The 26,426-nt window shown below is 40.9% G+C and overlaps 1 protein-coding gene across 1 annotated transcript in view; it reads right to left on the bottom strand.

The window, feature by feature from the left end:
- The window catches only part of FKBP1B (FKBP prolyl isomerase 1B), an 89,142-nt gene extending 63,629 nt beyond the window's left edge, over positions 1-25,513 (bottom strand). The window contains exons 1-2 of the mRNA XM_069728175.1: positions 25,203-25,513; positions 15,773-15,820 (exon numbers count right to left, since the gene is read on the bottom strand). Coding sequence (XP_069584276.1) covers positions 15,773-15,820; positions 25,203-25,239 — 85 coding nt within the window. The 5' untranslated portion in view covers positions 25,240-25,513. The remainder of the gene's footprint in view (positions 1-15,772; positions 15,821-25,202) is intronic.
- Between the last annotated feature and the right edge of the window lie 913 nt (positions 25,514-26,426).

Below are 26,426 nucleotides of genomic sequence, written 5' to 3' on the forward strand. Positions count from 1 at the left end.
GAATCGCCGGCAGGAGGGGTTGGTGACAGGGTAAAGCAAGCAGATAGTTGTGCTTGGATAAGGTGCTATCCGAGAACGCTCGCGTCCTAATGTGTATGTGTTGCGGCGGTCAAACTGCTGCAGGGACTCGAGCATTTTTTTTCAAGCATGCCGAAAATACTCGATTAGAACTCGAGCATGCTCGGATAACACCTTATCCGATCACGCTCGCTCATCACTAGTAGTTGCCTCTGTTAGCCTGTTAGCTTTTAGGCCCATAGTAAAAAAAAAAAAACCTGGCATATTGTGTGACAAATCATAGGTTAACCACTACAAATTCTGCCAAAATGCATTTTATTGCGTATATTGACTATGCATTCAAATTAATTGGGAAAATTATCAAAAAATCTGAATAAATTGAAATATTGTGGATTTAAAGAGAACCTGTCGGCATGTTTTTACATATGGAAGTAGTGGTAAGGCTATATAGATGCTTGTCCCCCAATCAAAATGATATGTGTGTTATAGAGATCCGATACACCAGTCATGAGAAATGTAGTGTAGAAACCATATGCAAATCAGGCTGGAAGTGCACTGCGGGAGAGTCAGTGCACTTGGAACATGTATTGTGATTAGACCTGCGGCCTGTCGAGGCTTTTGTCAGCACAGCACAATAATGTATTAAAGGACTTATCTTTTTTTTTTTTTTACACTGACGTAGTGTCGACAGAGCAGCTCATTCTCTTCTGCTCTGCTCTGTTGATTGGGCGAAACTGCCGATGTCATGCTGATTGATGACAATCAGTGATCAGATTGGTTTATGGCTTCTAGATTTCTCATGACTGGTGCATCGGATCTCTACCAAAAAAAGGTGTAATATTTACAGGGGAACAAGCACCAACATAGCCAGACCACTACAGCCATACGTGACTTTTTTCTTTTCTAAGTGGAAATTCAGAGCATGCTAGTACTTGTAGTTTCAGATGCGCTACAGAGCATGAAGATATCGTGCTCTTCTACTACTCGCATGACTTCAACTCTTCCACCAAAACATACTGCATAGGGTTAAACTGGTGATGCGGATCAAAATATATATCTCTATCTTGCTGGCTGTTTAATATTTGGAAGTCTTAAAGGGGTTGTCCAACTTTGGGGACAATTTTTAGTTTTTAATTTTGCACCATTTGGTTTTTATAGACTCTTTCTTTTCCTGCACATCCAACTTTGGTCTGTGGTCATAAATCAGCTGAGGAGCTCAGAAAAAGACAGATGAAAGAGTTAGAATCTCTCCCATTGGACGGTCAGAATGAACTCACTGGTGGAATCTCAGTTAACCCATTCTGCAGGAGGCAAAAGACAAGAAAAGAGGTCAGAAAAAGACAGATAACAGTTACAAGCTCATCTTCAGACCTACCGTGCATAGCGGGCTCACTGATGGATTCTCAGTTAACTCATTTTGCAGCCAGCATTAGACACAGAGGTTAAAGAATGTAAATGGTGCAACATTTTGCATGGAACCCAATTGTAAAAATGATTTTTAGCCCCAATTGCATGCACTTAGGTAAAAAAAAAGAATGTCCACAAAGGTTGAAAACCTATTTCATGCACTTCACTGCACCATAATTTATAAGAAAATCTAGGCAAATTATTTTTCTAATCAATATAGTGGTGACAGCTCTGTTTTTTTTAGATACAGAGCTCCAATTCTCTTTAAAAAAAAATAAAAAATTTAAAACATAAAATTCTTGCTGTTATCAGCTACCACTAGAGGGAGCTCACAACATTAATTTTTTTTTACATTGATATCAAAAGTAGTAACCTGAGCTCCCTCTAGTGGCGATTTCTGGTAAGCAGAATTTATGCAGTGATTTATCCTTCAATATGATTTTGCTATAACAAAAATAGTAGTAATATAGGCAGAGTTTTAAAAGAACATAATAATGAAGAAATAGTTGATTAAAATGTCATTAAATGATTGGGGATTTTGGATTACAGCTGATTTTTTTTTAGAATTTCCTGCTGCAATGTTGGCTTGTTGATATACACATGAGACCTCTGCAGTCAATCATTAGCTGCACGGGTGACTTTGTAGAAAGGGAGCAGGAGGTAGATTAGCTGGGGATATGGGTATGCAGGACAGGAGTGACATCCCTATTAAGAAATTGCATTATTCCAAGATAGGGCATAATTATTGGTATTGGTGGCAGGGAATATACTCCACATTTTAAAAAACGGAAAAAAAAAAGATTATCTAATCTCAGCCTCTTTCTATATAACAAAATAGAGTGTAGAGACACTTCTAAAGGGTTTTCTCTGTGTCAGATCGCCAATATGAGCCTCTTGTATTGACTTATGTTGCCTCCCCATGTAATAAATGGATGTCTAATAGCTATTGATTTGAATGGCTGCATGCAATACTGCATTTCACCTTTAGTGGTCACTGTGGGGAAAAAAAGTAGCTAGCAGCAACCTTCTCGGCAAAATCGGCCGGTGATTTCTGTAGGAAATCACTAAAATTCTATCTCTTTTGTTCCCTGGCAAACTTACCTATTATTATTACTACTACTTTAAGCCATTCTGATAATATCATATTAGGAACTGCCCTTTAAAGAGAATCTGTCATCAGGTCAGAAGTGTCTAGTTTTTGCTTTTATTTTATTCCCTATGCTCCCCTGAGTATTCCCTTTTTTTCTTTTTTAAAATCCATCATACGGTTCCAGAGATATGGGCCTTTTTATTTAGTGCCAATTTTTATGGTCTAAGGAGGCGTGGCTCACAGGATTCTTTGGGGGAGTGTCTTTAGGCTGCTCTGCATAATTACCATGTGAGCCACGCCTACACTATTGAACACCATAAAAATTAGCAGTAAATAAAAAGGTCTGTATCTCTGGAACCGTATGCCGGATTTTAAAAAAGAAAAAAAAAGGAATGCTCAGGGAAGTAGGGGGAATTAAATAAGAGCAAAAACCGTACATTTTTTAACTGGTGATAGTTCCCCTTTAAGCAATTTCTTTGTAAAGTCTGATATACTGGAGCCATCACTGATGTTTTATGTTTATGGCATCGCACAGCCGCCTTGTTTAAAAAGCAAAAGGTCCTGCTGCCAGGTCCAAGGTGGGTGTTAATTCTGGAAAATAAACACGGGATTTGGGCCCATGTGAGATCATCACCTGCCATAACGTCTTATAAGACACGATCCTTCATTTGCATTGCTGCCCATGTAGCGCAGCAGAGCTGTGTGTGTAACATAATACAGCGGTAATCTGTCTGGACATTGCAAATTTAAAATATGTCTGCTGTCTACGAATCCAACCAGATTATGCCCATTAAGCAATATTACCAGCCCGATGTAACTAGAGGTGGTGGGATTCCTCTGCCCAGCTATACATAGCAATGGAAAAAAGCAACTGCATCAGAAACACTAGACCCCCGTCCATCTGCCCCTATCCTGGGACCACGTGTCTGTCTGGAAGTAAAAATACATCTGTTAATTGTCTGCACATCAGGCCTCGCTCCGTCAGACGATGACATATGTCCTGGCAGGGGTCTTTGGGGGGATATACGGCTATGATTTATGTCGTTATTTATATAGCACAAGTGTAATGTCCAGCGATATGAAAAGAAAACATCGGTATCGCTCACACTCCAATTATATACATAGGGCCACTAGGAAAACATATAGAGAAACACGGGAGATCAAAGAACTGGTTAAAACAATCTTTATTAAATATCAAAATTACAATGCTTTTAGTCTATAAACTTCTGACATGTCTCTGAATTTCCAAGCAATAATTTTTTTATTTTTTATCTGAAAAGTAGAAATGGTCAAAAATTTTAAAAGCCCCAGTGCTTTCAGGCCTCAAATATAATGCAAAGAAAACAAGTTCATAATCTCTTTAGAAACAACAATACTAATGTTTTACCTCAGAAATCAATATTTTGTGGAATAACCATGATTTTTAATCACAGCTTTTATGCGTCTTGACATGCTTTCCACCAGTCTTTCACACTGCTCCTGGTACAAAAAAAGTAAGCGGTTCTTCTTTGTTTGATGGCTTGTGACTATCCATCATCCTCTTCATTACATTCCAGAGGTATACAATGGGGTTCAGGTCTGGAGATTGGGCTGCCCATGGCAGGGTTTTGGTGTGGTGGTCTCTTAATTTTTGCCAGAGTTGTATATATATACATATAAAGTGCACAGTGCTTGTAAACTAAACATGAATAATTATAACCAGAACATAACCTAGTTTGTGCAAAGGTGCCTAGTGCTTGAGGTAGAACCAGGGGCTACATCACTTGTGTATGCCAAAATAGTAGAGCAGATGACAGACTAAGAGATTGCTTGAACCATGCGATGGTACCATTTCTGGGGGAAGTGGCACCATCACATGGTTACGGTAGCCCCTGGCTTGAACCCCACTGACTCCTTATTGTAGCTGTGTATAGGAAAGGTCACTGTCCAAGTGCATGGCCTCTACACTAAAGACTATGGGAGATATGCAGACAACCATGCCGGAGACTATCTTCAGCGAGTCTTACACATGACATGGCCATCTCATTCGGCAAACAGCTATCCTTCCTGACTTCCCCATACACATGAGCGATCTTGGCCGTCCATGAGTATTCAACGACGTTGGAGGAGAAAGCCACTGACAGACGCCTCTGGCAGAAGACTTTCACCCCGGAAAACAAAAGGATGGGGCATTGAAATTCTAACTGGTCGATTCTTCTCTCCCACAACAGATGATGTTGGAGGTTCCTCCTCATCGGCCACTATGTAATGTTTATGAGGGTCTTTAACCAAAAGTCAGAGTAACAGCCCCAAACGCTCAACTGTACCCTCTAGATAGTTTTGTAAATTGCTAATCATTATGTCCCAACTTGCAGGAACTACCGAAGCTTGGAGAGAAGGCGCACTAGGAGCCAACTGTTGATTCACCGTCAACCTCTTCCCTATGTTGCAGCCCACGCTAGAAACGTCCACATCACAAGGCTGGGAGAAAAAGGACAGATTGTCACTCCACCTCAACTGTTCTGCAAATGCTCTAAAGATAACATTTTGTTCTCCAGGAGAAGAAATCCTATTATTAAGTATATAATAACCTGTAAGTGTGAATGTTCTACGTAATTACGACTTGTGTTTTGTCACACCGCCGTTTTGGCCTGCATAATGAAGGGCACATTAGGTGGATATTCTGCTTATGGTCCATTGTTTAGCACCTATTCTGCATCAATTCTGCCGCCTCCCTTCTCACAGTGTCTGTTATGATGAGTAGCATTTGCTGCCCACACATCGCCATTACCAAATCCCAGTCATACTGTTCTACATCCTACAACATTGCCGCTGCATTATATCTTATAGTATTAATGGAATAACAAAAATAATTAAAAAAAATCTGAATTACAAATTTTTAAAAATGTGCAAAAATCCGTGCTGTTTGCAGAGAGACCATATGACTGATTAATGTGAATAGATCCAGTTTCAATACATGACTCTTTTGTTCTCAGGAACTATAAGAGCCCGGAACAGGAGTTTGGCAGCAACTTATTTTATTTCCTCTATACATTGACTTTTTTCAAGAGGCAGTGCTCTGTCACATTTGCTTAAAGTGGTGTCTGGTTTAGAAACCCATTTTTTTAAAAATACCCCATTAGGTCATACTGCTATATCTGCCAATTATATACGTTTGTTGCCTCATTCAAGACTGTGTGACCATCAAGGTCATTGTCCCATGTGAGATTGTGTGACCATCAAGCTCATTGTCCCAAGTGATACTTTGTGACCAACAAGCTCATTGTTTATGTAAGAGTGTTACCATGAAGCTCATTATCTTATGGGAGACTGTGTAACTATCAAGCTCATTGTGTATGTGAGAGTGTTACCATAAAGCTCAATGTCTCATGTAGCACGGTGTGACTATCAAGCTCAATGTCCCATGTGATACTTTGTGACCATCAAGCTCATTGTATATGTAAGAGTGTTACCACGAAGCTCATTATCTTATGGGAGACTGTTACCATCAAGCTCATTGTCCATGTGAGACTGTGTGACCATGAAGGCCATTGTCTCATATGACACTGTGTGACTATCAAGCTCATTGTCCCATGTGAAACTGCGTGACCATCAAGCTCATTGTCTCATGTGAGACTGTGAGACCACTATCCTCATTGTCTCACGTGAGACCACTAAGCTAACTGTCTCATGTGAGAATGTGTGACCATCAACGTCATCGTCTTATGTGAGACTGTGTGATCATCAAGCTCATTGCCTCATGTGATACTTTGTGACCATCAAGCTCATCATATATGTAAGACTGTTACCATCAAGCTCATTATCTTATATGGGACTGTGTAACCATTATGCTTGTTGCCTCATGTGAGACTGTGTAACTATCAAGCTCATTATATATATGCAAAATTGTTACCATCAAGCTCAATGTCTCATGTGACACTGTGTGACTATCAAGCTCATTGCCCCATGTGAGACTGTGTGACCATCAAGCTCTTTAACCATCCAGCTTATTGTGTATATGAGGCTGTGTTATCATAAAGCTGATTGTCTCATGTGAGACTGTAACTATCAAGCTTGTTGTCTCCCTGTGAGTAAAGCTGTTGTAATGACATCTGTCTTTGCCTCCATCCTTCTGGGATTCCTGAGCAGGGAACTGCTCTGTCCACAAGGGTGACTACATCTTATGTTATATTTAAAGGGGCATATCACTATCAACATTTTCCCTCTTACGTGCACCATTTAATACTTAATTTGCCCTGAAGAGGCATGGTGGGGGAGTTTAACACTTGCTGCCAAATTACAGCCGACACTGGGGTTCCTGACAGTGACAATCTTTGTGATCAGCTTATTTTTGTGTACAAAGAACAATGCTCTGGGCAGACGTGGTGTAATACATGCTGCCTGCAATGAATATTTGGTTAAAGTGGATGACCCCAGGAGGTTTAAACGTTAGTTTTTTCAGAGCTGTGAGCTGCGGCTGGATGTCATCCAATAATGCCATCCAAATGGATGTGAATTAGGTATTGATAGGTGGAATACAATAAATGTGCTAAGAACATTTCATGGAGATTGATCAATACAGACATTATCTAGTCCTCTCTCTCAGCCACCCTATTCTGCCTTTTTTTTTTTTTACTGAGGGTCCTAAAAGAATCCATTTCATATTAAAGGGTGTGACAACACAGCGTTTCTTCTTAATTATGCCAGAAGTAAATTCAGTAGGCCCAGAATCATAAACTGTTGTTTGAAGTATTGACTCTTCTTGTAGGACAAATATTTACCTGTAATATTAGTTCCTACAGTTTATTTTTTATCTTTGCAAAACAGTAAGGCATGGCCACCGAACAATGATGTTTGCTGATATGTTGATTACATACACTGTCCAGGCCAGCTGGTTTGTTGGCATTCAGAACAGAGGAAAAACTATGTAAATAGTGTACATAATCAAACATTGCAGGTTGGCCTCATTCACATCACTCTCTGACCTATGGATGCTGGTTGAAGGCCAATTGTGTACTATATAAAGATACTTTTTCATCTGGTCCAAGTGACTCTACAGGGTGTCAGCTTAGGTAACCACGGCCCCAGCTAGAAGATCACAGGACTGCTTCATTGACCAGGGACCCCTTAAAGAATCCAGGTTGGAACAATTGGGTCACCTGGCCACATATCTCACTGCTCTCAGTTAGCTTCCTAAGCTTGTTTTTATCTCCTCTCAGTGGGGGCCCCCAAAAGCGGGGAGCCATTGATGGGGGTATTTGGCCCTGGAAGAAGCTCTAATCCCAGCGAATCAGCGGAAGGGTGAGACTCTGTAATTTGCACCATTTTGGGTATTTGCTGGGACTGCTCTCTATGCTATTGTGTGTTGGTGGTTCAATAAATTATTGCCACACTGTTTTACCCTCACCCTGTGTTGCCTCAGTAGTGTTCTGCCCACAGGGAGAGAGCGCGGGCATTCAGTGGTATGAGCCCTGGTCCATGGGCGTTCAGTGGTATGAGTCCTGGTCCATGGGCATTCAGTGGTATGAGCCCTGGTCCATGGGCATTCAGTAGTATGAGCCCTGGTCCATGGGCGTTCAGTGGTATGAGCCCTGGTCCATGGGCATTCAGTGGTATGAGTCCTGGTCCATGGGCATTCAGTGGTATGAGCCCTGGTCCATGGGCGTTCAGTGGTATGAGTCCTGGTCCATGGGCATTCAGTGGTATGAGCCCTGGTCCATGGGCATTCAGTGGTATGAGCCCTGGTCCATGGGCGTTCAGTGGTATGAGCCCTGGTCCATGGGCATTCAGTGGTATGAGTCCTGGTCCATGGGCATTCAGTGGTATGAGCCCTGGTCCATGGGCATTCAGTGGTATGAGCCCTGGTCCATGGGCGTTCAGTGGTATGAGCCCTGGTCCATGGGCGTTCAGTGGTATGAGCCCTGGTCCATGCAGTCTTTCTAAAAACAGCCGGGGCAGCGGATGAGAACACCCACTGATCCTGTGTCTCTACAAAGAGCATTCCTTTAATAGACGCTTATGGCATATCCATGGATTATGACATAAATGTCTGATAGATGCAGTACCTCTGTGACCGTTTGTCTATTTGCAAAACTCCCATAGAAGTGAATAGAGAAATCTATTAATGTTTGGCCACCTCTTTATTCACCACTGCAAAAGTCGGAATACCCCTTCATGTCTAAGATAGTATGCGACGGTTACCTAGCAGAGGAACACGACAATTCTGCTGTCTCTCCAACTTGAATGGCAGCATGCAATTCTACGTTCCTCCCATAGGGGCCACTGCAGAGGAAAGCAGCCCTGACAAAATCAGCGAAACGGGTGATGATCGGGATCACCGCAGATGATCTCTTATTAAAGATTTTTTTTTCATCATAGACAAAATGGGATGAGAAAAATTATATGAAAATCTAAAAACAACAACGTCATTAATACAGCGCTGTCTTTTGTATATTCTGTGGCAATATGGCGTTACTAGTTAAAGACCCATAGAGGACTGGTTACAACCAGTGAATCATTATCGATCCAACTATAAACAGTAGGATTTATACGTCTTTCTACTGGGTAGAAATAAAACAGAATTTACAGAATTCTAAACTCTATGGGGATTTCTTGCTATAAAAACGTTTCAATTCGCGCCTCTTGTTGACTCATTAAAACTTTGCCTCCAGTACTATAGATCTATAGTCTTAGATGCGAGAAGATGCCAATTACTTTCGATGAGCGGCGGTGGCACAACATTCCCTCTTTGCACAGATTTTTATAGATAGATGATGCTTCTCAGCATAATCAATATTTTATTTATGAATGCATAAAATATTGGAATAGAAAAAAACATGGCCAATTTTATGGTGATATAGAAGTTTGTACCATTCATATCCAGTTAACCTTAACAAAGAGTTCTCTGGAAGCTGGTCGGTTTAATTATTATTTCATTAATCAATAGTTTCCAGAAAACAAACCAGTACAGAAAACAACGGGAGGCAGTGATTGACTGCAGTGGTCAAATGACTGGAGCCCATCTTCTCGCACTCTCTGCTCTTTTTTGACCACTGTAGTCAATCACTGGCTACAGCAATGATGTGATGGTCACCGCTACAACCAGTGGATTGGCTGTTCGACCAAACAAACCAGAAAGTATAGAGACCGGCAGGGGACCAAGGAAGTATTGGAACGGGAGCAGAAGGAGCTTGGTAAGGTGAACGTGACTTTTTATTATTATTTTACAGCCTTCTGAGTGTTTTTCATAATATTTTAAGTGGGCGAAATTTTTTTAAGGGAGTTGTCCAGGATTAGACAAAAAAAAAAACAGCGCTACCCCTTGATGATTTTTAGAAAAATTAGGCCACGTTTTTCCAATCCCGTATATTAAGCCAGGATATAAGATGAAAAAATCCCATTAAAACAAGTACAACAGGAACTGTAGTCTAGTTCTACTGCCTTGTTTCCGTCAGATTTACGCCCACATGGGAGATAGTAAGATACAAGGTCTCTTTATCTAGTCTCTTTTGTAGGAAAAATATCAAAAAACTCACACGGAGGCTTTAGAAAAGAACCGGTGTCATGTCCTTACATGTGAATCACAGCCATGATTTATTCATCTCTCGTGTGTCAATGCTGACAAAGAAGTGCGCACATCTCACATCAAAGCTACCACATGGAGAGATGGCGGATGATAGGCGTGGAGCCCCTGGTACAAAGTACCAATGACGAGGGATGGCCTCTTAATTGATGCCTCCTAGGAGAATCACACGTAGCTCCGAAATGTTATAAAAACTTTCCAAATAGGATTTATTCCTCTATAACGAAATCTGCGCCATCTGGAAGTCACCAGATTGCACGGATATTACCGGGTTCTTCTGTCTTGACAGATAGGGAGGATCCGTATGTGCCGGTTCTGCCGATAGTAATAGGCACAGGCTGTTTTAGGACTGATATAATAAGTTCCAAGAGTCTTCACTATATTACCTTAAGGTGGCCATGAACAGGACATTTTGGAAAGCCAAGAAAAGGTCATTTATAACATTTTCTGGAATTAACCAGTGTGATAAATGCAGACTGAAAGCAAATATTTAAAAAAAAATTGATCTGCCATCTGATTTTTTTTTCCGGTCGTTGTGAAGGGGCTGTGGTCCAAGGAGTATAATCCCGGGAAGCCTCAACCAGGGTTCATATCTAGTGATGAGCGAGGATACTCGTTGCTCGGGTTTTCCTGAGAACGCTCGGGTGGTCTCCGAGTATTTGTGACTGCTCGGAGATTTTGTTTTTGTTGATTCAGCTGCATGATTTACGACTGCTGGACAGCCTGAGTACATGTGGGGGGTTGCCTGGTCGCTAGGGAATCCCCACATGTAATCAAGCTGTCTAGTAGCTGCAAATCATGCAGCTGCGGCAAGGAAAACGAAATCTCCAAGCAGTCATAAATACTCGGTGACCACCCGAGCGTGCTCTGGAAAACCCGAGCAACAAGTATACTCGCTCATCACTATTCATATCACAACTGCGACTGAATAGCGATTTGTCTTCAACGGGTTATTCACAACATTTAAAGGTATCATTTATCCATGGGATAAACTACCTATTGGAAAAAAGAGCGGTGGCCAACACTGGGACCGCTGGAGATAGATGAGCAACAGGTCACACTTTTTCTGGCACATGCTCAGCCACCACTCCATTCCGATGGCGCATTTCAGAGCCCCGTTTTCTGGATCGGTATGATTGGACTCCCATTAAGCTGTACGTTTTTACCTGTCCTATGTGTATTGGATTAATAATAATGTTGGGAATAACTAGTGATGAGCGAATATACTCGTTACTCGAGATTTACCGAGCATGCTCGGGGGTCCTCTGAGTATTTTTTAGTGCTCGGAGATTTAATTTTCTTCGCCGCAGCTGGATGATTTACAGCTACTAGCCAGCATAAGTACATGTGGGGATTCCCTAGCAACCAGGCAACCCCCACATGTACTTAGCCTGGCTAATAGCTGTAAATCATTCAGCTGAGGTGATGAAAATTAAATCTCCGAGCACTAAAAAATACTCGGGGGACACCCGTGCGTGCTCGGTAAATCTCGAGTAATTAGTATATTCGCTCATCACTAGGAATAACCCTTTATGGCATTGTCATCCAAACAACAACTTTTATACACCAACAAGGAACACTAAGTGCAGAAAACAGAAGTCTGAAATCTCTGGTCAACCTCATGGTCATCTATAGAAACGGACCACACGAGGTGCTGATAGGGATAAGGTAAAGACCACCTTCTGGGTTTATGTGGGTTTTTAAGGCTCCAAAACGTTTTAGAAAAAAACACCCAACCCCAGTTTTCAGTAGAACCGGCTGACCATCTTATCTAGATGGGGGCTTCTCGAAAATTCCGATGCAACAAACTCAACCTATCTTTCCTCCAACATCATTTGTCAGGGAAAACAAGGTTTAGGGTTTTTTCTAATTTTAGTGCCCAATCTTTTACTTGTACCACTGCTATCAAACATGTAAGCGCTCCATTAGACTACATGTCCTGAGATATTTACCCAGATTGTAAAAGGTCCCCTCAAGCCCAGTGGAGCCATTGTATCTGCCTTGGTTTGCTGCATTCTGACACTATGATTTTTGCAGGACCGGCCAACCTTCTGATCCCAATTCTGCCCTGACAGATGACATTGAAGAGAGAAGGTCAGACTATGGGAATTTTAAAGTTTGATCCTTCTGCTTTCAGGGAAGAAAAGACGCTACCAGAGGTGTCTCCTCTCTCCCCATATGTGTATGGAGGTTTCAGGAGAGATATCCCATGAGTGCGGCCAGCTTAAGGATGATGGTGGCAGACAATTCTTTGTTCGACTACTGCTGACATGTTGCCTACCTGCCCGCCTGCTCTTATTGTACATTATACAATACTTTTACTGTTGTTTTTTTCCTCTATTAGTATTTTATCATAAAACAATCAAAATTAGGATACTTAAAAGGTTTTGTTCTCTGGTTCAGACAGTCCTTACTTGGTAGAATAGTTCCTTAACAATAAGCCAATCTCAGAAGTGTCTCCCTGCTGGGAAGCCCAGAGGTTAGCAGTAATCTATGAAAAAGCATTGCAGTAAGTGTTAGATTTCCCTGTAGCGCGCCCGCTGGGGAAATGATGCATTACGCAGTGTCCATTCAAATCAGAAGGTGGCTGGACAGGACAGGTCCTCCAGAGAGAGAGACGCTGTTTGTAACCATTCTCCACTTTGGTGAAGACATGAAGATCTGGAATTCCCTAATTGGTTATAAGTTGAAACCAGATTCCCCTTTTTTTAAAGAAAATAATAATAAAAAAGAAAAAATATGCCATATAACTGTTGAGAAAATTCTCTAATTGTAGACCTCCAGATGCCAGCCTCGCCAAGCTAGGGAGTTTTCCTTTCGAGGGCAACGAACCCCCTCATCAGAATTGATTAACACAGGATTTCTAGTGAACAGATCTATTAACGCCCTCTCCATTACGCCCCACAGCATCCTGTGATTGAATTGCCAATTCCCGTGTAAGCCACCATCTGTATTAAGAATAATTTATGCTCATTGTCAATGCGCACATAAAATGTGTTTATTAATATTTTATGACTTATTATAGGCATTGGAAAGATAATGGGTTTAAAAGGAACCTTAGAAGATCATTTAGTAAACCCAACCCCTCCGAAAATCAGACATGGGTTTTTTTTTATCACAGTAAATCATGCTGAATTAAAGGGGTTATCCAGGATCACATTTATCAACATGGTCATATCATAGCAAAAAAAAAAAAAGAAAAGGGAAAAGAAGATAGCACCCACACAGGCTATGCAAAAAGCGATTAATGCATGTCCATCGGGTCACCAGGATGGGTGGAAACACTGTACATTAGCACTTCTTCAAAACTCACAACGCTGCCTGAACAAAACTCAAGTGCTCTCATAAATGAAGAGTAGAGGTTGACCAGGGGAGCAGAACATGGCTGGAAAGCTGGCGGTGGCTTTTATTACAGGGACATAATGCTGAGCCAGCAATTACAGTATCGCCCAAGAGCACCCTATGAATATGATCTGGTGCCTGTAAGCTGAGCAGGTCCTGCACATACTGTAACATGACAGTGACCTCTCTCAAGTGTCCCAGATGCAAAAACCAAATGTATGAGGTATGTATATTGCTCCCTCATATATGTCTATTTATTATACAACCTCCTAGAGGTCAACTGCCTTACCATTCTGCGGTCCTTGGCCATAGCAAAAAGGAAGGAAAGAGACAACTCAAAATGACAGTCTCCAGCCAGAAAATCCATCCGATTACGGTAGTTCCATCTACACTATTTCATACAGCCAATGACTAAGAATGACTCTGTGCAACTGCATCCTTTAAGAACTTCGAAATGGCCCGAAATACAAATTAATTTTCATCCTAAATGCCTATCTATTTAATTCCATAATCTAATATATTTTCTAATATACGGTACTTTAATTAAAATTTCCCTATCCTTCCATAACTACACTATCCTACAAATTTACTTTTTTTTCCTACTTTCAATTTAATGATGGCTCATTTGAGAAATCCATTGTATTCTGGGTTGCTCAAATGAGGCGTCATCCTGCCATAGCCCCTGCTCCCTCCTTGAAACGACGCATCATTGGTGACCTTCGATTCAGAGGCTGGGCTAGTTCCTGCTCTGTCACTGTGTGATGTGCACAATGACAGTGCTCTCTGTCACTGCCTCTGATCAGTAGTAAGGAGCTGGCAACAGAGTGCATTGTAAAAATACCCGGCATGCAGAGACCAGCGCTGCTCCCAAAAGTTACGTTATTTGCAGGGCCGGCGTTGGTCTCTGCAACCTGGGTATTCTTCTTACAAAGTGCACTGACAGTGCACTTTGTTGCCGGTTCATTACTACTGAACTCAGCTAGCAAGAGAGCGCACTGTCATTCTACAGATCGCACAGTGACAGAGCAGGGACTAGCCCAGCTCCTGAAACGAAGTTCACAGATGACTCTTTATTTCATGGAGAGAGAAAATAGATTATGGCAATAAATAGATAGGCATTTAGAATGAAAATCAATTTGCATTTTGGAGCAGACCTTTAAAAGGTTATCCCCCAACATCATAAACTCGTATTGCTGGATAGTGCATGTAAAAGCAAGCACTTTTGTGATTTACTGCTTAATAACATTTGCAAACATTCTTGAGATATTAATCCTTTTCTTCTGTTTACAGCTTGTTGTCTAGGAGACCGACCACCGCAGCCTGTAAACATTGTAATTTACATTGGACAGGATTAGGAGATAACAGCACATTCCAGCGAACGTGGCCAGCTTCAACACACTGCTTACGAGCTAAGTGAAAAAGAGTTGTAAGCACTGCGCATGTTCTCCTGTCTAGCAGCGATGGTCGGTCTCCAAGACAACAAGGTGTAAACAAAAGAAAAGTGATAATATCTCAAGAACGGTTGGATGTTTTAATTAGCGTCAACTTGCAAAATTTCTTGCATTTACAAGCACTGTTCGACAATACTCATTTCTGAAAATGTGAATGACCCTCTAAAGGGGTCGTCTAATGATTCAAAATGTTCTGTTCCCTTTTTCTACTCACAGGAAATGACAGTAAATGGCCACTTACTGGCAGGGGTAAGTCACTGCTGTGGCCGGTGGAAGGCTAAACAGGCATTTCCTGAGTGATGCACAGGACACAGAATGGGAGTGGTGGAGTGACGGAGTAAGGGGGTGAGTTTTGCTTTTTTTGCAAACCTCTCTGAAGCCCATCAAAATATTTAGACATTTGTAATTTCCCTCTCAAGGACAGCCCAATCACTAGAACATCTCTCTTTTTTTAAGACTGCCTTCTTAAATTACGGATGCATTGACTTTTTGCCACAACTGTTCCAAAACACACGCAGTGTGCTCATGATAAGTGCCTCCTCCCATTGAGCCCTTATGACCAGTAATTCCAAATGCCTTTACCCGCCTAAGGAATCCTTAAAATCTCCCGAAAACTAACAAAAATGTTTCCTGTCTTTCAGGGAGCCTCTTATTTAAGTTCCAAGGAACATCAGGGACCCAGAGAACTTTGGTTTCGAAAGTTGTTCTTTTTGTAGGTGCAGGAGACACAGAGATGACAGCAGTTGAGCCTTATTGATGAAGTTGGCTCATCGAGAGGAGGTGCACATCCTTAGTAATAATTGCACATTCTCCCACCCAACATACATAAATCCATACTCAAAAATATAAATCAGAGGACGTCTTGGACATCAAAAATTAACAGTAAAGCATAGTGCGTCTTACCTGTGTAGTGGACGACGCATGTCTGACCCTTCTTGGGGAAAGTCCTTCCTAAAAATACAAAAAAAAAAATATATATTTACATGTGTTTAAGTAATTGCATTGCAAATAGTTTCTAAGAAGAATATTCAGAATGATCCCATATAATGTATGTCATGGCTTTCTACCACGGATTCCTGGTAAGGCCTCTTTCACATTTCCGTCGGTACGGGGCCATCGCAAACCGTCGGCCCGACGTACCGACGGACGTTGTGCAAATAGTGCACAACGTGGGCAGCGGATGCAGTTTTCAGACGCATCCGCTGCCCATTATGAGTTCTGGGGAGGAGGGGGCGGAGTTTCGGCCGCGCATGCGCAGTTGGAAATGGCGGTTCCGACGGATGAAAAAACGTTACATTGAACGTTTTTTCGTCACGACAGGCCGCAAAATCATGACGCATCCGTTGCATGACGGATGCGACGTGTGGCCATAAGTCGCAATGCGTTGCTAATGCAAGTCTATGGAGAAAAAATGCATCCTGCGGCCAACTTTGCAGGATGCGTTTTTTCTCCAAAATGACGCATTGCGATGTTGGCCAAACGACGAAAGTGTGAAAGAGGCCTAATGTACAGAGAGTTGCCATTTTCCCCTGTTAATAGTCTGTGCATTCATAGAAATCCCTTCCATTACCACAAACAAAAATTTGACCTCAAGAGCCCATTCTGTGCCCATGTAATATAATGGCCAGGGAGGATCACCTGACCTTGTATTATACTTCCACGGATTCCTTTCTTGCAACCTTCACATAGCTGTTGGCCAAAAACTAGTCCTTCCGACCACCCATGCATGTGTCCTTATGATTAGGGTCTCGGCCCGGGGATTCCAAACCTGTTTATCTGCCCTAGGGAGTCCTTAAAATTACCCAATCACTAATGCAACAGGTCTTCCAGGGAACCATTTTTTACGTCCCAAGGAACATCAGGATTCTACGGGACTTTGGGCTCCTAGTGACTGCTCGTATATGATATCCATAATTTCTCTGTCTTCTATCAATGTGTAGGATAGGAGCGGTCATGAGGTCACCACGAAACAAAGTCCGTGTTACACTCCGTCCCAGGTTTTTCCAAATGGTCCAAAAAAACCTTTAATAGGGATATGGTAGTTATCCCATGCCAGACACCTCCAGCAATGGCTTATCTCTCATGAGAACAAAATATTGGGCATGTAAATCTAACCTGTCCAATCCATCTACTTCCTTCAACATCATCTATCATAGTGGACAGTTGGATGGTTGGCCAGTCCAGCTGGTGTGGGCAAGGATAGCTAACTTCATTCTGAGCTCTCTATATACTGTACATCAATGTATATTATTGAGTCTTAGCATGAAATCACAATTAGGAACTATTATATGTTGCCATGACAATCAAGCTTCTCCTAACCTGTACTGGTCCTCCACCTAGACCAGAACTCATGTTTATTGTTGGTGTTGTATAGAGGGATTGGAACATGTAGGGAACAACGCATAGTGCTCAGAACTATGGTTGTCCTTTTATTCCTTCCCAGTCTTCCCCATTATTTCACATCCCTGACATTCTTTAGTGTTTCCTTCATACTTCCAGTAGGAAGGATGGGGATTTGTAGAGACTTCTGCAGAATCCTAATGATACAAATACCAAGTTCATATATCTTTCAGGTAATGCATTCTCCAGTCAACGCTCCTACGTGTTAACTGTTGCTAGGCAACAATGAGTTCTCCGAGATCATCAGGATCTGAAAGAGGAGCCCTCCACCCCAACCTGAACAAACTATGTGACCCTCACAGCCTCAGGCTGCATCATTAACACATAGGGTGAGACATTTTGTACTAATTGCTGCTCTAAAATGAAGCAGCGGGAGAAAAGAACATTAAGAGTAATGTTCTTGATAGCACAAACAGCACAAATTGCACAGGCATGCATCAGAACGAACCCGGTCTTCAAAATTTAATGCCACCTCAATACCCAATTACCAAAATGGTCATCACAGCAACCCACACCAAACATTTATCTCTAGGTCCTCCGAACTGTGTATATGACATGGAGCAGTGGTCCTGGGGACAACCTGCTGTCTTCTAGTCAGTAAAAGAACATTCAGTCACTCCAATACATGACACAGCTGATAACAGGGAACAATTTATTGCACCCAAATGACTACCAAAATACTTACCGTATATGAAAACCATCCTTCACCTGGAGCAAAAGATTCAATTACTGTATTAAAGCACTCTAGCCCCTGTAGAGTGGTTGTTTGATGCCCGTGATGATGCCCATTCTATCAAACCAATTTACTCTTTAAAGAAAGAGTGGCTGGATGATGCCCTCTATGGCACCTATGCCATTAAACCCAACGTACTCTCCAAAGTAGAGTGTTTGGTTGATGGCCTCTATGGCACCCCTGCCATCAACCCAAACTACTCGCCATGATAGAGTAGTTGGTTTATGCTCTCGATGGTACCCATACTATCAATCCAAGATACTCTTAAAAGGAAAATGGTTGGATGATGCCATCTATGGCTTTCATACCATCAACCCAAGATAATCTCCAAAGTATAGTGGTTGTTTGATGGCCTCTGTGACACCCATGCCATCAACCTAAACTACTCTCCAAAGAAAAGTGATGCCCGTGATAGAATTTATGTCATCAAACCAAAATACTCTCCAAGGTAGAGTGGTTGGTTGATACCCACAATGGCACCGATGTCATCAAGCCAAGTTATTCTTCAAGATAGAGTGATTGGTTGATGCTCTTGATGGTACTCATGACATTAGCTCAAGGTATTCTCCTGACTATACCAAAGAGAATGCGATGGGCAGAAGTGGACACTATTACTGGGATATGATATCGATAAAACTCAATGATACTACAACTTGATACTGATTTTTATGGACAGAATTGGAGTAAAATTCGAGATGCAACTTTTGCAAATTTTGACCGCCTTTTGATGCTCACACAAATTCTGCCGTCAGTTAGCACATGTAGTCACAAACACTGGGTGAGCATAGTGCTAGAGAGGACTATAGACCAACTTGCACTTCCTTCATTAATTGAAGCAATAAATGTAGAAATAATTATTTTAGTGTCATTGAATTTCAGGCATAACTACCAGGTTATCGTATACAGTATCATTCATGCATACAGTTGTCGATGTGCCATCTGGTTTTGGAGTAAAAGGCTAACCCATCTGGTGCTAAAGTGAAAGGTTTAAACATAGAAACATCCTACGCCTGACCTTTTCTGAAGTACCTCCAGCTCAGTTACACTAGGAGTACAGTGTGAATGTCATATATACACAGGAGGCTCGCAGTAGGAGCCACATTATCTCACACAGTTACTGTCTACACCAAGCAGAAAATACTACCAGAGAAAATCACCCAATTAAAAAAAAAATCTAAATCTTCAGCAACTTTTTCTTTTAATGAATGTTTCCAGTTTTGCTTATTGTCCATTATAACTGAAATGTTTATGAGTTCTTTAAGGGGTTCTTCAGTTAGACAACCAATTTCCTAGTTTATGGAGTGATCTTCTATCCAGAATCCTCTTCACAAGAGTGAAGAATAGCTCCCGAGTGTCTCTTGCTCGGGAGGATCTGCATCACACAGACAACTCACTGATTTAAATGAACACTGAGTAATGCTTATTTTCCTCTGAGGTGGCACTAAAGGAAACTTAAACCCTTACTGTTAGGTTTCGAAAAAGATTTTGATCGGTGATGTATTGATCCCAGCAGAAAGACAGTCTGTGAGGATCCTTGTAAGGTAGATTTTTACACATCTGACATTCAGGGTCCGAGAACAGTTTCGTAACTCAAACTCATAGAGATATGCCATATGTGACTGTTGATTTTGAGTCAGGAGATCCACAGCTAGTCCAGATATTGAGGTTTCTTCTTAGACCATAAATGTTGATCGTGTGGAGCTAGCCTTACAAATAGGGATTGTTCAAACTGGCAAACCCTTCTTAATCAGGTCTATCAGCTCAAATATTTTTGAAGGGTAATTCCACCCCAAAGCCTCTTCTGAGATGTAATATACCATACTTCTGAGATGTAATATACTGTAGATCTTACAACTGAGGCTCTATGAGCTGGGACTCAATTTCTAAAATGTAGGGGCCATTATAGTAAATTAACAAAATGCATGTGATAGAAATTTCTTAGGAATACTACATGGGTGAGGACTAGATAGAGTTCCAAGATTTTTCAAGTAAGTGGGTCCTAGCTCACAGATCTCATCTTCTGTGTTCACCCTATGGAAGGTAAGATGATTATTTTAGGTGGATCATTCCTCTTAAGGATATGTTGCAGTAAAACAATTACATTTTTTCTAATGATTGGTTGATACCAGCACTAGTCTGGAGAAAACAATTTTTGGACATCTTTAGGACCAAGTTCAAATTACTAAATCCTTAGGTCAGGCATGTTACATTGCACATCTAGAACAGAAGCAAAGCCAAAAGCAGCAAGAAGATTCTGAATGACCATCGAGAATGTATCTGATCTTCATGGACAATGAATGATGATGTCACCAAATATTTTTAGAGGCGCTAAGTTATATTTGCTGTCATCACCACACTTCAAAGTCTAGTGATTATTCTACTGGTTTGCCCAAGATGCAACCAACTACAATTGGTTGTCCAAAATGCAGCCAACTGCAGCCGGTTGCACAAGATGCAACCAACCATCTATCACTAATTGCAAAAGATGCACTGAACTGCCACTGCTTGTACATGATGCAACCAACTACCACTGGTTGTCCAAGATGCCTCCATCTAGGACTGATTGTCTAAGATGCAACCCACTATCACTGGTTGCATATGATGAAACCAACCACCACTAGTTGTCCAAGATTCCGCAAACTACCACTGGTCGCACAAGATCCAACCAACCAACTGTGACTAGTTGTAGAAGATGCACCGAACTGCCACTGCTTGTACAAGATGCAATCAACTACCACTGGTTGTCCAAGATGCCTCCATCTACGACTGATTGTCTAAGATGCAACCCACTACCACTGGTTGCATATGATGAAACCAACCACCACTAGTTGTCCAAGATTCCGCGAACTACCACTGGATGCAACCAACCAACTGTGACTAGTTGTAGAAGATGCACTGAACTGCCACTGGTTGTCCAAGATGCAACCAACTACCACTGCTTGTCTAAGATGCATCCATCTACTACTGGTTGTCCGCGATGCAATCAAATGCCACTGGTTGCCAAAGATGTTACCAACTACCACTAGTTGCACATGATTCAACTGACCAACTACCACTAGTTTCACAAGGTGCAACCAACTACCACTGGTTGTCCAAAATACAATCAGCTAGTACTGGTTATCCAAGATTCAAATGTTTAGCGCAGACCTATTAAACATTAGATTATTAACATTGAACTGTCTAATGTCTATGCTGTATAGCAGACTCTCATTTCCCCTTTCTGCCTTAGATAGATTTCAGACATAAGCAATGACGAGTTGTCTAACAGCCTCTTTGTTCACCTCTCTCCAAAGTGACTGAATCTAATACAACTACACACCATGCTTTGACATATAATGGAGGAACAATAGAGGCAATAGAGGAACTCTCCTTCAGTTGAAGGCAACTCAATGCCAAGGTTCTACCAAAAGGTGTTGGGAGATACCAAGTGATCTTCATGGTCCTGACAAGAGAGCACCAGTAACTTCTCCAAAGTGTACAGTTTTAGGATAGATCAGAATATAAATCTAGGTGGAATTAACCATTTCTTCACACATTTTTATGATCTGAGGGTGGGCATCACTGGTGCTCATGGTCAGCTGAATGTTTACGAACGTTCCTAAAGCCAGTAACTCCTGATGTGAAAGCGTTCCCGAGGCTATGATTATACGCTGTGCTGAACAGTATGAGTGTCAGAACTCCTAGGGCAACACATTTCTAGGTCAATTAACATCGGTCTATAGCCAAGTTTATCACGTCCCGCTGTAGGACCATGCTGGGTCTAGTAGGGTAGGTCCACCCAGGACATTTCCGATTAGGCAGAATAAATTGACAGGATGCAGATTTCTGTGCTTTTCAGTTTTCACTACAGATTTTTGCAGTGTGTTGATGCAAAATCTCTTCCACAGAGCTGGAATTGTAAGATGCAGCAGATTTTATAGGGGTTGTCCGGGTTTGGCATGAAAGTCTGCAGTCACTCTATGTGACTACAGACTGGTTAATCCTCACATCGTGCATAGCAGGTTTCTCCGGAGGCTGCGGTGAAACGGGGCGGTCTGTGATTAGCAAGGTTGTGCATGTCTAGTCTGAATGTGGCTGGGAGTATGCCTATCATATACTTATGGTCACATGTCCACCCGATTTCGCCGCTGGCACCGGAGAGTCCTGACAATGCGTGTTATACGCAAAGTGAGGATTCACAAGTCTGCACTGACAGAGAGTGACACAGAGAATGACTGGAGACTTTTGTGCCAAACCTGGACAACCCCTTCAAGGCTGGAGATCCCAGACTGAATATCCGACCAACGTGAACGAACCCTTACGTTAAAGCCAAAACTCCTTTGTGCATTTTGTGGCTGATTTTGTTTTTGATCCACAATACAATCCTCACCTGATAACTGCAGATTTTTTTTTCTGCAGATTTTGTTGTGGGTTTTTTTTTTAGAAGATTTCAACCTATGCATTGCAAAAGTGAAAATCTGAAGACAGAAGCGACATGCTAGGAAATCATCTGCAGGGTTTGGGTCAGGATTTTTTGATATCTAATTCACTTTACAGCCGCCATATTCCATTGTCGAATTATGAAACACGAATCCGGATGGAAAATCCGCAGCAAATCCGCAATGTGTCAACAAGCCCCTGGGGTTTCACAGTGACAATCTGCAGAATATAATTCTGCACTGCGGATTTGGCTGCAGATTTTCATCCTCAACATCAAATTACGCTGCAGATTTTTTTTCGCTGGGCGCGGAACAGATTTGGTCAATCTCTTCCACAATGCCGGGAATGTAGGACGCAGCGGATTGTCCGCCTGAAAATTCCGGATGTAAAATGTACAACGTACGTACACGTGTGTATATCCAACTGGAATTTGCACCGGTCGCCTGACATTCATTCCCCCACGTGCACTACCCATCCGTCTGGAGGCATACATAAGACAATGTGCCCTGAGATATGACAATATGTTTTCTTAAGAAATACCTGAGCGGAAATAACCCGCATGTGTCCATAGGAGCGTTCAGCAAGCACATGCACGCATGGAGGGCGCAACATGGGGGAAACACAAAGAATTGCAGAGATAGCGCCGAGCATACACATGAGCGGATGAATGTAATATGTGCAGGATACAGAATGGGGAACGGGGGATATTGGGGAGAAGGGAACACGTCACAACATTAATCAATGAATGAATCAAGATGTAGCAGAGCTGCGGGGAGGCTTTCAGCGAGTCCCACAGTATATTCCCTGTGCTTTTACATAGGACTGCAGGTAAACCTACTGACATCTTGCAGGAATGAAATCTATCAAATATCAAATGACCTTCACTATATCTCAAATGTAACAGAGCTAAGTTTGTCATTTAGTACTTGGGAGGGGAATATTGTTGTAAACCGTGAGTTATGGTAACTTAGTGGGATAAGACATATGAGAAACTCAACTCTGCTACATCTACATGTATGTTACAAAAAGGAGAAAATATCCGGAAGTGATAATAATAATTAATAATATCAGTAATGCATGAATTAATTTGGAATTTAAATTGTGAGACCGAATGGGGAAAGAGAGTGATGCCGTCTCTGTACAGCGCTATAGAATATGTTCACGCTATATAAATAATACATAGAGAATGATTTATTATCTTTTTATCTATTCCTTATGATACGTTACATTCTTACTGTTCGATATCATGGGTGTCTTCCACCTGATTTACTGTAACACAGATATATTAGTAATTAGATGATGGATTGAAGGTTAGATAGAAAAATAGAAGATAGATAGATAATAGATACATAGATAGATGATAGATAGATAATAGATAGATAATAGATATATAGATAATAGATAGGTAGATAGATAGATGATAGATAGATAGATAGAGATAGATAATAGATAGATAGATAGAAAATAGATAGATAATAGATAGGTAGATAGATAGATAATAGATAGATAGATAGATAGATAGATGATAGATACATAGATAGATAGATAGATAGATAGATAGAAAATAGATAGATAATAGATAGGTAGATAGATAGATAGATAGATAATAGATAGGTAGATAATAGATACATAGATAGATGATAGATAGAAAATAGATAGATAATAGATAGATAATAGATAGATAATAGATGATAGATAGATGATAGATAGATAATAGATAGGTAATAGATAATTAGGTAGTTAGATAATAGATAGATGATAGATAAAAGATAGATAATAGATATATAGATAATAGATAGGTAGATAGATAGATGATAGATACATAGATAGATAGATAGAAAATAGATAGATAATAGATAGGTAGATAGATAGATAGATAGATAGATAATAGATAGATAGATAATAGATAGATAGATAGATGATAGATAGAAAATAGATAGATAATAGATAGATAATAGATATAGATAGATAGATAGATAGATAATAGATAGAAAGATAGATAATAGATACATAATAGATAGACAGATAGATAATAGATAGTTTATAGATAATAGATAGATAGATAATAGACAGATTGATAATAGATAATAGATAGATCATAGATAGATGATAGATAGATAATAGAAAGATGATAGATAGATAATAGACAGATGATAGATAGATAATAGATAGATAGATAGATAGATAGATAGATAGATAATAGATAGATAAATAGATAGATGATAGATAATAGATAGATAGATGGATAGATGATAGATGGATAGATGAGAGATAGATGACAGATAATAGATAAATAGATAGATGATAGATGGATAGATAATAGATAGATAATAATAGATAGATAATAGATAAATAGATAGATAGATGGATAGATAGATAGATGAGAGATGGATAGATGAGAGATAGATGACAGATAATAGATAATTGATAAATAGATAGATGAGAGATGAGAGATAGATGACAGACAGACAGCGGAGTAGTGATGTGGAGGATATCTCCGGGGTCCTCAGTGCTGCGCATTAATAATATTAATATTATCCGCTACTTATGGGGCTCTGTCTTTTCCCCCCTTCTCTGATCTGTACAGGTGGTATACAGATATAGCAGAGGCCATGATGTGTTATCTGTGGTTTACATGACGCTCAGCCGCACAGAAGAATCAGCTCCATGACAAGTTCAGCTCTGCTACACCGGTGCTAGGAAAAATAACCAAAGGTCTAAAGAAAAGAATGAGCCAGAAGCGATGGGGTGAGCTATCTGGGGCACACAATGCAGGCATACCGTCTCCTGGAGTGATGGTCTCTATCTCCACTCCCATGGCTGTGCTGTGAGCTGTGGACTGGGCTTCCTGTGTGTGTGGCTCTCAGCCTGTGTGCTGGGCTAGCCCCTCTCTGTGCTGGGCTAGCCCCTCTGTGCTGGGGGCTGTCTGCTCTGCAGCCAATAGTGCAGCTGTGTGTCAGGAAGGACTGGCAGGGGCTGGATCTGCAGGCAGCAGGGAATGCTCAATGGGGGGAATGGGCTCCTGTTAACCCTGTGCAGGCTGGTGCATGCAGCCATATTGGTCAGGCTCGTTTTACCTCTTCATGTTCTGTGCTGACCGGCTATAAGTTTTTCATGAAAAACACGAATCAAGTCAAAATATGTGAGTTGCACGCGTTTCGCGTCATCAATTATCTATTTTTACATCGTTTTTATGCAGCCCGCTTTCTCTGCTGTCAATCATTTATCTTTCCCTCTTTCCGTTTTTTTTTGCGATTTTGTTTTTTTTCCACCATCTTTTTTTTTCTTTTTTATCCATTAACATAGATGTATGAGGACTTGTTTTTTCCAGGACGAGTTGTGATTTTGTATGATGGCGATCATTTTACCGCATAAGTGGAAAAAAAATTACAAGTGGGGTGAAATGACGAATAAAACACTATTACGTCATTGTCCTTTGGGTTTTGCTTTATGACTGCAGTAATAATTATTTTACAGCATGATCCTCCAGTTCGGTACGATTACGGCAACAATAAAATTATATCATTTTTTTTTAAATTCTGATGTTTGTAACAAAACAAAAAAATTGTCGCCATTTTCGGATGGAGGGGGAGAGCTCGTTATTTGTGCGCCGAGCTGCAGTTTTTATTAGGACTAACACGGGGGTACATACAATGTTGTGATCCATATGTATTGCATAAAAAAAAAGACAATAATTATAATTTGATTTGAAAAAGGAAGGAGGTGATTGGAACTTTCATAGATTTGTGCTATATACGATATATATATATATATATACATATATATATATATATATGTATATGTATACGTATATAGTAGTACATACGTATGACTCCCTTCATCAGACAACAAAATAAATACAGACCCCGACCAGACCCCATAAATACTGACCCCAGACCAAACCCCCTAAATATATACTGACCAAAGAACAGACACCCTAAATAAAGGCGATTCAAGACCAGACCCCCAAAATAAAGACTGACCAAAGACAATACCCCATTAATA

The sequence above is a fragment of the Ranitomeya imitator genome, chromosome 5 (genome assembly GCF_032444005.1).
Source record: "Ranitomeya imitator isolate aRanImi1 chromosome 5, aRanImi1.pri, whole genome shotgun sequence".
NCBI lineage: Eukaryota > Metazoa > Chordata > Amphibia > Anura > Dendrobatidae > Ranitomeya > Ranitomeya imitator.